Source organism: Leptonotus elevatus, chromosome 18 (genome assembly GCF_054856555.1).
Source record: "Leptonotus elevatus isolate MCC_2025b chromosome 18, RoL_Lele_1.0, whole genome shotgun sequence".
Taxonomy (NCBI): Eukaryota; Metazoa; Chordata; class Actinopteri; order Syngnathiformes; family Syngnathidae; genus Leptonotus; species Leptonotus elevatus.
The window spans coordinates 8,792,843-8,808,351 of record NC_141256.1 but is presented as its reverse complement, the minus strand read 5'-3'; the positions used below and the strand labels follow the sequence as shown (position 1 = coordinate 8,808,351).

Sequence of the window (15,509 nt, the reverse complement as noted above, 5' to 3'; positions counted from 1 at the left end):
TTTCAAGGAGAGAGGTTCAATTGCTTTGAAGAAGGCTTCAAGAGGCCCAAGAAAGTCCAGCAAACCCAGGACCGTTTCCTAAAGTGCAATCAACATTTTGGGTCCATGGACAGGACACTCCCCAGACCTGAATCCCATTGAGGATTTGTGGTCAATCCTCAAGAGGTGGGTGGACAAACAAAACCGACAAATTCTGACTCCAAGCATTGATTATGCAAGAATGGGCTGCGATCAGTCAGGATGTAGCCCAGAAGTTAATTGACAGCATGCCAAGGCAAATTGCAGAGGTCTTGGAAAAAAAGGATCAACACTGCAAATATTGACACTTTGCATAAATGTCATTTAATTGTCAATAAAAGCCTTTGACACTTGTGAAATGATTGTAATTATACTTTAGTATATCATAGTAACATCTAACAAAAATATCTAAAAACACTGAAGCAGCAAACTTTGTGAAAACCAGTACTTTGTGTCATTCTCAAAACTTTTGGCCACGACTGTAGAGTTACGTTCTATATGTATTTGGGTTAGCGTTTCAAATTGGGGTTTAAACTATAGGGTCATTGATTTAAACTAGCAGTAGGGGTTCAAAGTAAGGTTTCAGGGAATAATTATTTGTTTTATTAAACTAGGGTTTCAAGATGGGAATAAGATTTTAAATTAGGATTTTAAATGTAGGACACTATGGTTATGGTTTCAAAATAAGGTTAAGGTTTCAAATTAGAGTTTCACATGAGAGTTATGGTTTTAAAGTGGGGTTTTAAACTCGGGTTAATGTTTCAAATTAGGATTTTAAACGAGGGTTACATTTTCAAATTGGAGTTTCAAACTATGGTTTCGGTTTCAAAGTAAGGTTTTAAACTAGGTCATCGTTGGGTTCTGCAGAAATGCCTTCTTTTTTTAGTCGTGTTTGTGTTTTGAAGAAGAGACGTTCCTTCTACTAATATATACGATCTTTGACGTTCTGTCTGACGTGCTGAAGTTTTTGTGATTGTGCTCTTTTAAGCGTCGGAAATATTTTATTATAGTGTTTTATAGTATTTTATAAATGCAAACAAAATATGTATGATCTTTTTTTCTAGTTCTTCTTACTAAATTAGTGAAAGTTAAAACTAGAAATATAAACGTCATACATATATTTTATTAATTCGACAAAATACACAATACAAATACGACAAATGTTTTGTAGATATAATATAATGACAGGGTTTTCAAATGCAATACGTGGGGGAAAAAAATCCACACTATAAGTGTTTATTTATACAATTTTCGCTCATACCATTTTTGATGAACACCCCTGCGTGGTGACAATGGTACGGTCTCACGCTGCTGTCAAATTGAACTTGCCCAGTTCAGTTCAGTTCAAGGGCAGTCACATTGGAAACAGTCAGAAAGGAATCAGCCTCTGTCCCTCTAACGTCGTCTCCAACATGCTCTGCAGAGTTGCTCAGATACGCAGGTAAAGCCAACATAAACCACCAGCCAGTTTCTGAATGTGCACTTTCCGTGAATTAGCCACGATCTCGACACTGCTGTGCTTCTTATGCAAAGCTAGCCTAGCGTATGCTAACACACTGGGCGCTTGCTGGCTGCTCGGTTGGTTTGTGGCGCACTCATTTTGAAAGACGCACAAAACTGGCAAATATTGCTCTTATAATTTGGTGTCCAGATAACATTTGTGCAACCGTCTGGATAACGTGGTGCCAATTCATTTCAAATGAAACCCACTAACTTGTAATTTAGTCACTTTTGAATTATCACGAGCCACTTAAAGCTAAAAAAGCACATCGATGAGCAAATTTATTGATAAACATACAATATGGGGTACCACGGTAGACTAGTGCAGTGTTTGTCAAACATATTTCAGGGGGGAAAAAAACTCAAGCATGTAGACTGAACTTACCTAGACACTAGGCTATATAAATAAAATATCCCCCCCCCCCCCCCCCCCCAAAAAGTACACTCCAACTCAGCCCACTGAGGACTAACGTGCCACCGTAATTGTTTCAGGTGCGCTGCTAGTTTGAGTCAAGCCGCCCAGGTGTGCAGACAGAAGCACACCCTTCCCGACCTGGCGTATGACTATGGCGCCCTGGAGCCGCACATCAACGCCGAGATCATGCAACTGCACCACAGCAAGCACCACGCAACATATGTCAACAACCTCAACGTGGCAGAGGAGAAGTATAAGGAGGCGCTCTCAAAAGGTAGCAAACTACTCAAGTTTAGGCTAATTAACTACAAGCTGTGAGGTAATTATGGCTGATTAGTTCAAGTTGTCAGGTTGATTTTTGCAGCTTTTGTAATTTAAAGCGCAGGATAATGTTCGTGGGAAAAAATATTTTTTAAAAAAAATGTTTTTTTGTCATTGTGTGTTTTAGGCGACGTAACGGCACAGGTCGCCCTTCAGCCTGCTCTTAAATTCAACGGAGGAGGTCACATTAACCACACCATCTTTTGGACTAATCTCTCTCCCAACGGTGGGGGTGAGCCACAAGGTAACATTAGCTGGCTAGTGTATCTTCCTAAAAAGACTAAATTGCCACGTATTAAAAAAATAAAATCCCCAGAAGAGAAAAAATAATTCAACTTTTTTTGTTTTTTTAATCAAATTTTTTAAATACTTTTATTTTTTCTTGCCCCACACTGGCAGAAACACTGTAATTGTTTTTTAATTTGTTTATTATTTTGTACACTTACTGGAATGGACTTTTGATGTTAAAAAATATGGCAGAAAGTTTCAAAAAATAAAATCTGTGCGTTTTTGCATTTTAAAAAAAATATATATTTATTTATTTCCCCACTGAAACTGGCATGGTATTTTTATTTCATTTTTTGTATTTTTATTTATTTTACATCGTTGGTAATGGGCTGCTAAACCCTTGCCTTGGAAATAGAAAATAAGACTTTGCTGACCCCTAGTGGTGAAAGATGATCACTCCTAACCCTGAATAACAGTCAGCTCATGGTGCATTATTTGTCAGGGGAACTCATGGAGGCCATCAAGCGAGACTTTGGCTCCTTCCAGAGCATGAAGGAGAGGATGTCTGCCGCCTCGGTAGCGGTTCAAGGTTCCGGCTGGGGCTGGCTCGGCTACGACAAACAGGCCGGAAAACTTAGCATTGCAGCTTGCGCCAACCAGGATCCTCTGCAAGCGACCACAGGTCAGTCATCACGCTCGGTCGTTTTTTCCTCAATTCTTTTAGCAGATGCTTCATAAACTCCTTCTGACCACCCTCAGGCCTCATCCCTCTACTTGGTGTTGACGTATGGGAGCACGCCTACTACCTGCAGTACAAAAATGTCCGGCCTGACTACGTGAAGGCCATCTGGAATGTCGTGAACTGGGAGAATGTGAGCGAGCGTCTGCAGACGGCCAAGAAATAGACTCAGCCATCTCATTGTGGATGGGAAAATAAAATCATTGCAGATAATTTGTGCACTTTTGTATTAAGACCCTTGAGGCTCTTGATCATGAACACTCCGCATCTACATTAATTTGCATTTACCACAGGTCGTTATCCTGTCTAAAAAGTGACTTCATGTCAAAAACTGTCTGCTTACGTGAATTGTGGTGGCTGTACATAAAGTGGTGCAATCATTACATGTCAGAATCTGTTGCGATAAATACAGTTCATGGAATCAAAGAGTCGTTTGTTGTTGGGTGTGTGATTCTCCACCAGCTTTCCTTTTAACCTGCTAAGTAATTTTGATTGCTTTGTCCACATGGAAGGAAAACAAACGTGAAAGTTTGTACCTTCTGCCATCTACTGGAAGACTTGTTGTGCTTCACCAATCCCCAAAAGTCTGATTTACTGTAAACACATATACAAAAAAAAGGAACTATATTCTGAAAGGTTTTTAACACAAGATGAAATTGAGATAAGATGTAATCGATTTTTTTCTGATCCCATTCAAGATAAAGTCCAATTAAATTTTTGAACAAAATTTACCCAACTAAGGAATATCAAACATAAATTCAAAATGGAAAAAGGGATGTGTGTGTTTTGTGGAATTGGAAACTAAGACTTGGAACATTTTTTTTCCCCTCGTAATATAATTCAGAGATTTTGGAAGGATTTTCAATGTTGGTTGCAACACAAGGGTATTCGATTTGCTGTGCTGTCAATGAAAGATACACAATTTGGAATGAACATTAATTAACAATAGGGAAATTGACTTTGGTGTCAATGATTCTTGTAATAGGTAAGCAGTTTATTCACAAATGTTTTTTCAAAACTAATCCTAATATGGCTAACTGGAAGAATGAGACCTGTCTCTGCAAAATCTTCAAGGTTTATGGATCAGAAAAATGCCCATGCTTTTTTTTTTTTTTGAATGACTGATTTGTTTAATTTTAATTAATTTAATTGTAACAATGCCCCTTGTTCAGTTTTCTTTTTTTGTTTCTTTTTTTATCTGTGTATCTCGAAGTTTTATGTAATGTACATGTGGCGCTTCAATTGTATTTGAGGTGCGTTGAATGAAAAAAAAAAAACATTCTTAAACACAAGTGATGGGACTTATGGTTCTGACGGGAGCCGTTCAAGCGCTTCTGCCTCATGTACTCGGAATATTGGATACATGCTATGAAGTCCATGCTAGTTCAAGGCTGGTTACGCCCCGCCGCAATATGAATGGCTGCAGCATCCAAGCAGGGCACGCCCTAATACATCCGGGCATTTGCGTCCAGCAGCGCCATTCTTCTTCGTGGAGCTTCTTGGTGGAGGCGACTCATCGGAGTAATTTGGCAGTGCGTCACCTGCTGGTTATGTTCACTATGATGCCACGTGACAAAAAGCTTTTTAAAAAAAACCCGCAACAATTACATATGAATGAATTTGGCTCAATTTTATATATTTTTGTTTGCGTTTTATGTCGTTATTTAGTGGTATTTCCTTATTCAATTTTCAATTATTTGTACATTTTGTCTTTATTGATTAATTAAAAATACCTAGTAATTCCTGCCTCATCATGCAGGTTCCATTTTGAAAAAAACATATTATTACACATGTGTGCATTACACAGCTCGTGAGGTAGTGGTTACCTCGTCTGCCTCACAGTCAAAAGTTTCAACAGCTCAACTCCTGTGTGGAGTTTGCATGTTCTCCCTGTGATTGTTCCCCCCCCCCCCCACCTCACCTCGGTAAATGTGTCCGGTTGGGGACATATACCCAGGAGTGGTTCCTATAGCCCAATATCCATGAATGTTTGGCATTAGTTTTTTGGGGGTCATTGTCCTAGTAACTAATTTCCTTTATTTAATAAGGACAAAAAGCGCCACATAGTTTAGACTGAAATTTATTACCTCCAATACGTTGTTGCTGCGTTGAGCAATGACAACTAGGTCGTTAAAAAAAAATACAGTACACTTGACCTAAACATTAAAGCAGTGTAAAGCATACAAGAATAACTTTCCTAAAATGTACATCTTTACAAAGTGTTTACAAAGTAGACATTTGAAGAAAAGTGCAAAAAAAAAAAAAAGTCAATGAAGACCAATAATCCCCACCAGTGAAGCGGAGGACAAACGTGTACAATGAAAAAAACCCCCAACATACTTCATATTACTAACTTATTTTCTGATGCATGTGTTGTGATAGGAACAGTAGACCATGATGTTGTGCTTTTTAAACTTTACATTTGGAACTTGCATTAAGCAGTGCATGAGAAAACAAACAAAACAGAAAAACTACCAATTCACAGTATTTAACTTGAATTTGGCGAATGAACATCTCCAAACATCAGAATAATCTTTTTAATAAATACATTAGTCTTTCATTTACAACCTGTAATGGACCTGCCCTTGAATGAATAGTCATAAAATATCATAGGGATGCTTTAGAATAAATAAGATGGTGTGTGTGTGTGTAGTCTGTCGTAAAGTTGCTGCTGTCTTAATAAACATACTAATAAAAAAAAAACTTTTAATCAACACCTCCCTTCAACTTTGGATGTATAATCAGTAGTGTGATACATGTGTATGATAAACAAACACTTTCCATTTAAGTATAACGCCATGTACAGTAGGGATGGACACCTCATTACATCGACTATGGAGGAAACTAACGTTCATTTTGAAAATATTAGTATTGGATGGACGTTGAATACGAAATATGGTTAACTTGCTGTAACTGATGTCATATTGTCCTCAAACAGAACTCAATCAATTCCATAATACTGGTAGTCAACACAATTCTTACTCTATTATTATGCCCATCCCTATTATACATTAGTGTAGTCTATGGTCCCAGAACATAATTTGTTAAAAAAAAAAAAAAGCGATATTTACATATCACATACAGTTGCCTTTCGCTCACATGATCAAAATAAATATGAATCCTTAAGTTTCTTATTTATAATGAAAATTAACAGCAAGTTTCCTCGTTTTAAAGCATAATTGGTGGCGAATAGGTTTGAATCTTATACATGTAATTAATTTTGCGTTTTTCGTGTTACATTTATTGCAAAGATGCGCAAAGTGACATTCTAGCTTGAATACAGCCATTCTGAAAACGTGCAAATTGGTAAAGCGTGTTTAATGCCGTAAGGACAATTTTCAAAAATTAGCTATGTACCAGTAGGCTAGGCGCTGAAAATGCGGATTAAAAAGACAGAGCTTGAAGAGGTTCGCCGGACAAGATCCTCCCAAAGATCATCAGATCTTGTCCGGTTTGGCCATTGACGTGGTTCGACTGTTAATAATCAGTAATGGAATACTTTTGATTACTTCATGAGAAGATCTGAAGTGCTAAGGCAGCTCGCAAGCACGATTCAAAGCGCATTGTTCACCATTAACAACCTATGTCTTTTGCTTTGAAGCCTTTTACATAAAATATAGATATTTACAATGTTAGGTGTTAGAAAAGATCTGTTTTGGCTTATGTAGAATTCCCTTTTGTTTGTGGGGTAAACTCTTGGTATAGTAGTAATCGTAGCAGGATCCCTTTTGTTGTAATGTTATGAATAGTTAGCTTTTGGTTGCGAGGTCAATTCAGGCAAAGCTACTGGAGCTCAGACACTGTAACTTTTCCCGAAGAGACTGGACGATGTTGGGCTGACTTTGCTGCGGTTCGCTCCATAGATATTTCTCCAGTTGCTCACGCTCCAGAGATCTGAGCGTGTCACTGGAGCGCACGGGCGTGCAAGGCAAACTCCGCGAATGGACCAGGCCCCGGTTTTGGTAGGTACAGCCGGCCCCCGAGCCGCCCTGCTCTGGTTCCACTTCGTCCTCCGAGCGGATCTCCACGTAGTCGTCGTCGTCGCCGTTGTCCTTAAAGTTGGCAAAGTAGTTCTGGGTGGCGGCGAGGATGCTCAGAGCCGACGCTCGGTTCAGGACCACCACGTGTTGGCCATCGTGTAAGGTGAGGTCTGATTCTCCGTGGGTAGACCTCTCTGGAAGGCTACTCTGGCGACCGGTATGGCCCAAACTGGGACCGTGGAGTTTTACTGTGGACGGTTCTACAGTAGATCCGTTACATTTAAGTCCTGACTGGTTGTTTTTCTCTGCCTGCTGGTTATTCAGAGAGCTGGCCGACTGACAGTTCCTAGATGGGGAAGTCGGCGCGTTAAAGGAAGGATGTCTCTTGATGGTACTGTAGACGTGCTCCTCTTTCTCGCTCGGAGCTGATATGCAGGAACTCCATCTCTGGGATGGCGGGCTGCTCGGCGAGGCCGCGGCGGTCTTGAGAGACGGGATGGAGCAGGAGGACACGAGCCTGCGCTGAGGAGTGGACGAGGCCCTCGTCTTGTGCAAGTCGCCGGTGGAGGACATGAAGTTGGAGAGCTCGCCGTTGCTGTAGGTGGAGTGGAGCCATTCCTCCTCCAGGGAGGTCTCAGGCATGGACGGAGACGAGGGAAGACCCGGATGAGCGTGGTGTGAAGAATCCTTGAACATGACTTGGTCATAAAGCTGGGAATACTCGGCTATCCTTGCGCCTAAGACGGAAGACAGGAGAAGAAGACAGTTGATGATTTTTGTTTTTAATGAAACTTGGTGTACTTGTTAATAGCGATGGCACAAGACTAAATCTCAAATTTCAGGTCAATCAGAGAAGGGGTTTGGGAACTACTGCCATTTTCGTGACAGAATTCGGCGGGTCGTAGCTCCCAAACACCTTCTCTGATTGACCTGAAATTTTCACCCAAAAATCAGACACCAAGCAGATTTTGATTTAAATTAAACTTGTTGTACTTGTTGATGGCGTAAGACTAAATCTCAAATTTCAGGTCAATCAAAGAAGGGGTTTGGGAACTACTGCCATTTTCGTGTCAAAATTCGGCAGGCCGTAGCTCCCAAACTCTTTCTCAGATTGACCTGAAATTTGAGATTTAATGTTGTGCCATCACTACCAACAAGTACACCAAGTTTCATTTAAATCAATATCTGCTTGGTTTCTGATTTTTTAGGTGATTTGGCATTGAATGACCCTCATCCAAGTTTTGGAACTAACCAACCCACAAACAGTGATGGAAAAAAAATCCTTCTGCCTTGTGCTTTTTATGCTGAGGTGACAAGACACTAATTGTGGCAATTAAAGGATTTGTGTTACCTATAGCAGCTCCCCCTTGCTTTTTTTCTTCCAGGATGGCCGCCAGGTCTTTCTGCCTTCTGTCAGCTCTTGCTCGACTACAAGGGTCCCCAGGATCCATGCTCCTCATGCGCAGCAGCTGATTGGCTTTCTTTATCTTCTGGCTATACTGCCGCGCCATCAAAAATACACGACTCTTGTTTTTGTCCATAAGTTCCAGAGGAAAGTCTACAGACTCGCCCAGCAGGAGCGAAGAAGAGGCCAGTGACGAGTCCAGACCTGCCGGGAACAAATTATGGATATCCTTGATGGCATTGTCTCTCTGCGGAGGGATTTTTGGAGGAAGTTCCACAAGGTCGTCGTCCTCTAGTCGGAAGCTACCGCTGCTGAGGCGGGCCAGTCTGTTACGCATGCTCTTCACTGTGCCTGGCTGGGGCTCGGGCACGACGGGAAGGGGTTGCGAAGTGGGAACAGGATTTGGATTTTCGACTTCAGCGGTTCCATCCCTTTGAAGGTCAGGGAGGTTGATGGCCGGGATGTTGAAGGATTGCGACGAGTGCACAGGAGGGTGTTTAGGATTACAAGCAGGATGACTGGCTACAGGATTCTTTTTTGTAGGACTGCCTTTGACTGAAGACACCTGCTTGGCTGACTCGCCGGCGCTAACTGGGAAGGCGGCAGGCAGCCGGTCCGCTTTCTTCTCATTGTTCCTGATGTAGTTCTCCAAGTCATTCCAGAGCTCGTCAACATGCTCTGACATTTGATCAACTTTGGGTGATTGTTGGGAGGCCAACGAAGCAGATGAGGAGGAGTAGTCTGGTTCGGAAGAACACGGGACGGGATGCAGGAGGTTCTCCCGTGAGACAAACTCTCTAAAGCTTCCAATTAAGTCTTGCTCCGATGCCATTAGAACGTCTCTCTGGGGAGCTGCTGCATTGATTCCCTGTGAGCCTATCGATGGAGGATCCCGAAAACAAATGGTGTCATAGATGTTCTCCTCTACTATCTTGAGCTCAGGAGTCTGGGCTGGTCTTCCTTCCTGGGTGGAGGACTGGTTGTTCTCTCTGGAACCATTGTCTAATTTAATGACATCTGCAACATTTGGTGCCCCAACTTCTTGATTCTGAGAACCCTGTGCATCAGAAGGTTCTTTCCGTGACTGGCATTCATCCGAATCTCTTCTGATCAGACCCATTCTCTTGAGGTCTTCGAAGCTGATGTTGTCGTACACGTTTTCGATATCATCCGTTGTCAGCTGCTCAGCTGATGAGGATCCTGATATGTCATTGCTGGACGACTCTGTATGAATCACTTCCAAGTTGTGACCGGCCTGGCCGTCATCTGGACTTTTCCGAGCCTCTGTGGCATTCTCGCCTACGCTGCTCGCCCTTCGCAAAACCCTGCTGCCACTGGACGGAGGTTCGACCTGGACAGAGGGGAGCTGCTCCACGTGCCAGCTGCAAGGCCGGGCCGTCCTCGGAGACGAGGGGGCCTCTGATCTCTCTGCCTCCGGTTCTGGTCCGCTCGGCTCGGTGGGAACAAACATCTGGTAGATGTCGTCGTCGTCGTCGTCATCGGGGTGCATGGTCCGCTGCCTGGTGGGGAACATGGCCCTACGAGCGCGGTGGTCTGCCCAGATGTTTCGAACGGAATCGTTATCTGTCACGACTACGGATGGGATCGGGGACTCTGGAGGTTCCTCCGTCACGCGAGATGTCCTGCGGAGTGGCGGGTGGTGACTTCCGTCTCTTACAAAGGATTCTCTGGCTCTCTGAATGAACGGACAAGACGATTTAGACAATGGAGGTGCTAAGTTGATCGTTTTTGAACAGTCCCATACCTGAAGATCTGAAGCGCTCATGTTGAAGGTTTTCCACTGTTCTATACTGTCCACCGACGCTTGAGGGTTCAGCCTCTTCCGACTGCTTTTGCCTGGGACTCGCAATCTCTTTCCACCACCCTGAAGGGAAAATCATAAGCTTTAGTATCAGGTCTAAGAAAATGCCATAACCCTAATTTCACAGAGCAGAACAGTGTTGTGAGCATTTAGTTAGAGATGGGCGAGTACCAATTCCAGATATCGGTATCGGGCCGATACCTGGACACATTTCATGGTATCGGTACTCGCGATGGATATCGATACTGGTATCGACCCCCTCTTGTGGCCGTTTTTCGGTCAGGAACTAAAGGCTGAAATGGTTATTTTGCGTTTATTGACCACCACGGGTAAGAGAGCACATAAGCCTTCAGTTGTACTCAACAATTTAATTAGCTCTGTAGTGCAGACAGATCCTTGTATATAGTCATTGACTACTGCACCGCTATGAGATAAATGACAAATGGAGAATGTGAAACAGGAAACGGAAATACAGAGCAGCCTTCCAAATTAAAAGTATGGATTTCAAAACAAGATATAATTAAACATCACAGACTAAACAGCTTGAGGAATTCTTAACATGGTAGATATGACTAAATGACTTGAAACATTATTATATTGAATTGAAATATTTGCACTTCACTGTATTCCTTAAAAGGAAGTTGTACAATCACAAATTTTGATTAGGACTTTTTTTTTCTTCCTGGTCACTGGATTATTTGTTCATTTTATGTATCTATTTTTTACATTCATTTTATTGTGTGCTCTATGCAAAATAATTTTTATGAACAAATAAAAAATATATAATTGCCATTAATTTCATGCAATTTTAAGGAAATTTGCTATAATTGATATATATAGGTCAAAATTTTTTATGTATCATAAGTACTAATGGTATCGGCACTTGGTATCGGTATCGGTGAGTAATGAAGATTTGAGTATCGGTATCAAAAAAGTGGTATTGAACATCCCTACATTTAGTCTTACCAGGACGCTATCGTCCTCGTCATCCGCATCTTGTAGGTGTGGCTCCTCCCCTTCCTCTCTATCGCTGTGCTCGAAGTGGTCAGCCGGGTCCAAAGACTCCTGTGATTGGTTGATGAGACTGCGGCTGCGGCCTATTGTGCCCAGAGCCAGCTGGGACACCGGAGAGAGCAGGCTTGCGCCCAGACTTGTTCGCTAGGGTGAAAGAAATGAAAATTGCGTGTGTGTATGTGGTTTCTCATGTTTCTTAACTATGGATAATCTTTGTTTCTGGCTCACCTTTTCCCCATCGCTGTTGGCTGCATTCTGCTTGGCATTCTTCAGTAATTTTGATAGCGGTTCTGAGAAGACAAATTAATCATTGAGATTTTTGTTGTGGTTGCAAAAGTTGCTCAAAGGAATTCCCACCTTTTCGTCGTCCTCTGCGAGGTGTGGGGCCTTCTTTGGTTTGCGGGGAATCTTTCTTGTCACCGTCAGGATTGTAGTGAAAACCAGGATGGTCTGGAAATAACAGATATCAGACATTCATGTAAAAAAATATCATATGACAAATGAATATGAAATGAAAAGCTGTATTGACAGGCACTTACGCATTGCATCCATTTCCAGGATGGCTTGTTTGGCCTAGAAAAGATGAAATTAAATAGGTTAGACAGTCATAATCTTGGGCACTAGGTGGCACTAAAATCCCAAGGTTGTAACCATAACAGAAAATGGAAAGAATTTATAGAACTGAATCTTGGCGATAAACTGAATTATGGTGGGTTGAAAGACACGGGATAAGGTTACCTTGGCAGGGATTTTGGCAGGGTGATTTTCAAGTATGAGTCTCTTGAGGTGTAAGATCCACATGCGCTTATCTTGCTGGGACTTGGCCTGCGGGCGACATCAAACAGAGAAGATAATAGCATGCATGGCCTTAAAAAAAATATCCCGCGGAGATATGTTTGGGACAAACTCTGCTTTCTTACACAACATAGATGAACATTTTTAGCTTTAGTGCAAAACAGGAGTTATGTAAGAAAAATAGCTTCGAAGGACATGTCTGTGCAAAACATCCCACTTTGGATTACGTCTTTGATTGCAAAAGTTTAAACTTAAGTACACCCACAATGTTTATGAGCCATTACTGCAAACTATGCACATAATAGTACCTGGACAGTGTGTTGTAGTTTGGGATTCTTGTAGTGGAACACGCTAAAACTCAGTGGCTCTTTAGGGATGACTTCCACAAGCATTAGGTTGCAACACTGCAAGAAGTCATCAGGTTAAACAAACCATAAAGTCATCATAAATCGTCACATGACGAGACGGCCACTGACCAGGATGTGAGCCTTGTACGTGAACGTTTCTTCTCGTTTCTTCGTGATAAGCAGAAGCTTGTCGAACAGGAAGAGCGTCCTCTCGTTCTTGGCTCGCTGCAGACGGAACGTTCCTTCGAGGACGAGCTCGCCATAGCCGATCAGATCAGGACCTTTCCAGTTGGTCAGCAAGCTTTGGATTTCCTGCAATGACGGGAGATGATGGTTGCTTGTCCAAAGTCACGTCTTGTTTTTCCTGTTTCTTGAACAGGTTGAGGAAATCCATGGTTATAAATCTGGGGTCAGCAACCTTTACTGTCAAAAGAAAAAATTTTGGGCAAAAAATCTGTCTTGAGCTGCAAAACTTTGAAACATTATGATGAACGAAACTGTGTGTTAATACTGAGGGCCCAAGAGCTAATTTGATCTAAATTATAACAGAGAAATATTCCATAGTTCCATAGTTCCCTTTAAAAAAAAAAAGAAGAAGTTTTTTGGGCAAATTTGTGTACATTTTATGATCATTTTCGAGATTTCTTCTTTTGTGTTTGGACATTTTATGGCTATTTCCCCCCCACTTTTTCCCTGCCTTTTTTGCCATCAATTTTCTGACATTTTTGGCAATTTTGTGGCCATTTTATGGTAATTTTTGGGGATTTCTTCTTTTTGTGTGTGGACATTTTATGGTTTGGTATGGTTTTATGGTGCTTTTTCTTAAATAAATTTTCTGACTTTTTTGGTGGAAATTTTGTGTACATTCTATGGTAATCAGGATTTCTTCTTTTGATTTTGGACATTTTATAGTTACTTTTTAAATGTTTTCTCTTATGCCAGTTTTTTTTTTGTGGCAATTTTTAGTACATTTTATGATCATTTTCGGGATTTTATAGTTTTTGCCACTCAATTTTCTGACAAATTTTTGACATTTGGGGGATATTAAATTATTATTTATTTTTTATTTTTAATCTGAATAATATTTTATCTAAAAAAATTTAAATAATTTTTATTCTTAAAAAAAAAATCAAAATCAACATTTTAATAATATTTTTTCTTAAAAAATGTAAATAAATATGTAAAATATATATCCATTTTTACTCATTTGTTTTAGAGATCCACAGGGAGCCACAAAAGAGGCAACCGCAAGTTGCAGACCCCTGTTATAGATGGACTATATATTCAACATATGCCAGTTTGGATAGTCTAAATGCTACACGAGAGAAAATTGGCGTGATACCCCAAAGCATCCCTCAATTACTGAATCCATTTGACTCTTCTGGCTTCCAGCTGATAGAAGAAACAAACAGGTCTTTTATGTACCCTCCTTATGCAAGGCCGTCATTAGCCCAGTGGAAAACTGTGACTTGCGTAAGACGTGGGGCGGAACACAGCCTTGGCTCAATCCAACCCACAACTCACATCAGTCAATAGAACCCCAAAAAAATAAAAAAATCAGCTCATTGGAAATACTTGAATCGGACATTGCGCTGGCTCCACATTTGAAAAATCTTTTTGTTTACTATACCTGCAACCTAACAGCATGCTCGTGCTTCCTCTTCATGTCGTTGATGTGCCAAGCCACTCTCTGCATGGTGTCTATGGCTTCCTGCACGACCTCATACGTCTCCGTGTCCTTCTCCATATGGTTGGCTATCTCCTACAAACAAACACAAACGTGCATATTGCTAAAGTGAGCGCTTGAATTTTTTTCTCCTTCAGTATGCTTGCCCAAATAAACACATTCAAACGGATGGACCATTTTGCTACATCCTCTTCCATTTACAGCACGGCATACAACCACAAGAACGTTCACAGCGAGTACCACATGTCTCAACATTTGGCGGTAGAATCAGAAACCCCGCTTTTGTGGTTTGGAAGGAAATGTGTCCGATTTTCTGCCACATGGACGTACGTGAAGCAGCAGATGGTACTTGAGGATCCTCTGCACCGGCTTCAGCAGGTAGGAGCCCAGGGGCAAGGAGTGGCGCAGGGATTCTTGGCGTTCGCGGAAAAACTTGGCCAACGCCTTGTTCCTCATGCATTCTGTGAGCACAGCCACCGACCTGCCCAGTCAAAACACAGCTGTTATGGACTCGACTGTCATTTGACAGCAGAGGCAAGTGTACAGTACAGCACGTCCTGAGCGTTGGAGGCCCCGGAACACATCACGGCTGCACCACAATTGATGTATATTATTAGTACTGCAATTTTATTGCAATTGCGTGTGCTTGTGCATGTGTATAATAGATTTCTAAGACAAAATACTAAACATTGATTGACGGAGGAGGCAGGATCAAGGTCATAATGGTTAACAAAAATGAAAGAACTAAAACAAAGGGAAAATAAAAACGTGACAAGATAAAAAACAAGCAAGAGTGCTTAAAACAAATTGAACACTAGATATTGTTGCTGCTATGTGAAAAACACTTATGTCCATGAAAAAAAAAATGTTTTTTAAAAATAAATAAATAAATAAATATATATATATATATATATATATATATATATATATATATATATATATATATATATATATATAAAACTTTATTTTTGGGGGGGATGAAACTTGAATGCAGACATCCCCCAAAAATTTAATAAAAAATGGACACCCCTCTTTCCTTCTCCCTCCCAGAGTATTCATTCTTGTAGTTATATAGTATATAAACTAAAACTAATATTAAAAATAAATCAAAATTAAATTTTTTTTTTGCAAAAAGCATAAAAAATAAATAAAAATGAAAGTCTGTACTTGGGGATTTCCAGTCGCAACGCAGCAGACACGTCTAAGTCAAAATTTAACAGTAATACATTTAATAATAA

General features: G+C 41.0%; 2 protein-coding genes across 3 annotated transcripts in view; one reads left to right on the top strand and one right to left on the bottom strand.

Annotated features, from left to right (window-relative positions):
- Positions 1-1,295: 1,295 nt before the first annotated feature.
- Positions 1,296-3,649, top strand: sod2 (superoxide dismutase 2, mitochondrial). Its single transcript, XM_086060776.1, has 5 exons — positions 1,296-1,459; positions 2,011-2,207; positions 2,382-2,498; positions 2,985-3,164; positions 3,242-3,649. Exons 1-5 carry the CDS (start codon positions 1,311-1,313, stop codon positions 3,385-3,387), a joined length of 789 nt encoding a protein of 262 aa, XP_085916902.1. The 5' UTR covers positions 1,296-1,310; the 3' UTR covers positions 3,388-3,649.
- Positions 3,650-5,284: 1,635 nt separating this feature from the next.
- LOC147158468 (pleckstrin homology domain-containing family G member 1) overlaps positions 5,285-15,509 on the bottom strand; it is a 39,577-nt gene continuing 29,352 nt past the window's right edge. For both annotated transcript variants that reach the window (XM_086061706.1, XM_086061705.1), the window contains exons 6-17: positions 14,602-14,752; positions 14,215-14,346; positions 12,714-12,896; positions 12,546-12,641; positions 12,181-12,267; positions 11,982-12,015; positions 11,800-11,892; positions 11,671-11,732; positions 11,395-11,586; positions 10,372-10,491; positions 8,553-10,302; positions 5,285-7,938 (exon numbers count right to left, since the gene is read on the bottom strand). In XM_086061706.1, coding sequence (XP_085917832.1) covers positions 6,995-7,938; positions 8,553-10,302; positions 10,372-10,491; positions 11,395-11,586; positions 11,671-11,732; positions 11,800-11,892; positions 11,982-12,015; positions 12,181-12,267; positions 12,546-12,641; positions 12,714-12,896; positions 14,215-14,346; positions 14,602-14,752 — 3,844 coding nt within the window. In that variant the 3' untranslated portion in view covers positions 5,285-6,994. The remainder of the gene's footprint in view (positions 7,939-8,552; positions 10,303-10,371; positions 10,492-11,394; positions 11,587-11,670; positions 11,733-11,799; positions 11,893-11,981; positions 12,016-12,180; positions 12,268-12,545; positions 12,642-12,713; positions 12,897-14,214; positions 14,347-14,601; positions 14,753-15,509) is intronic.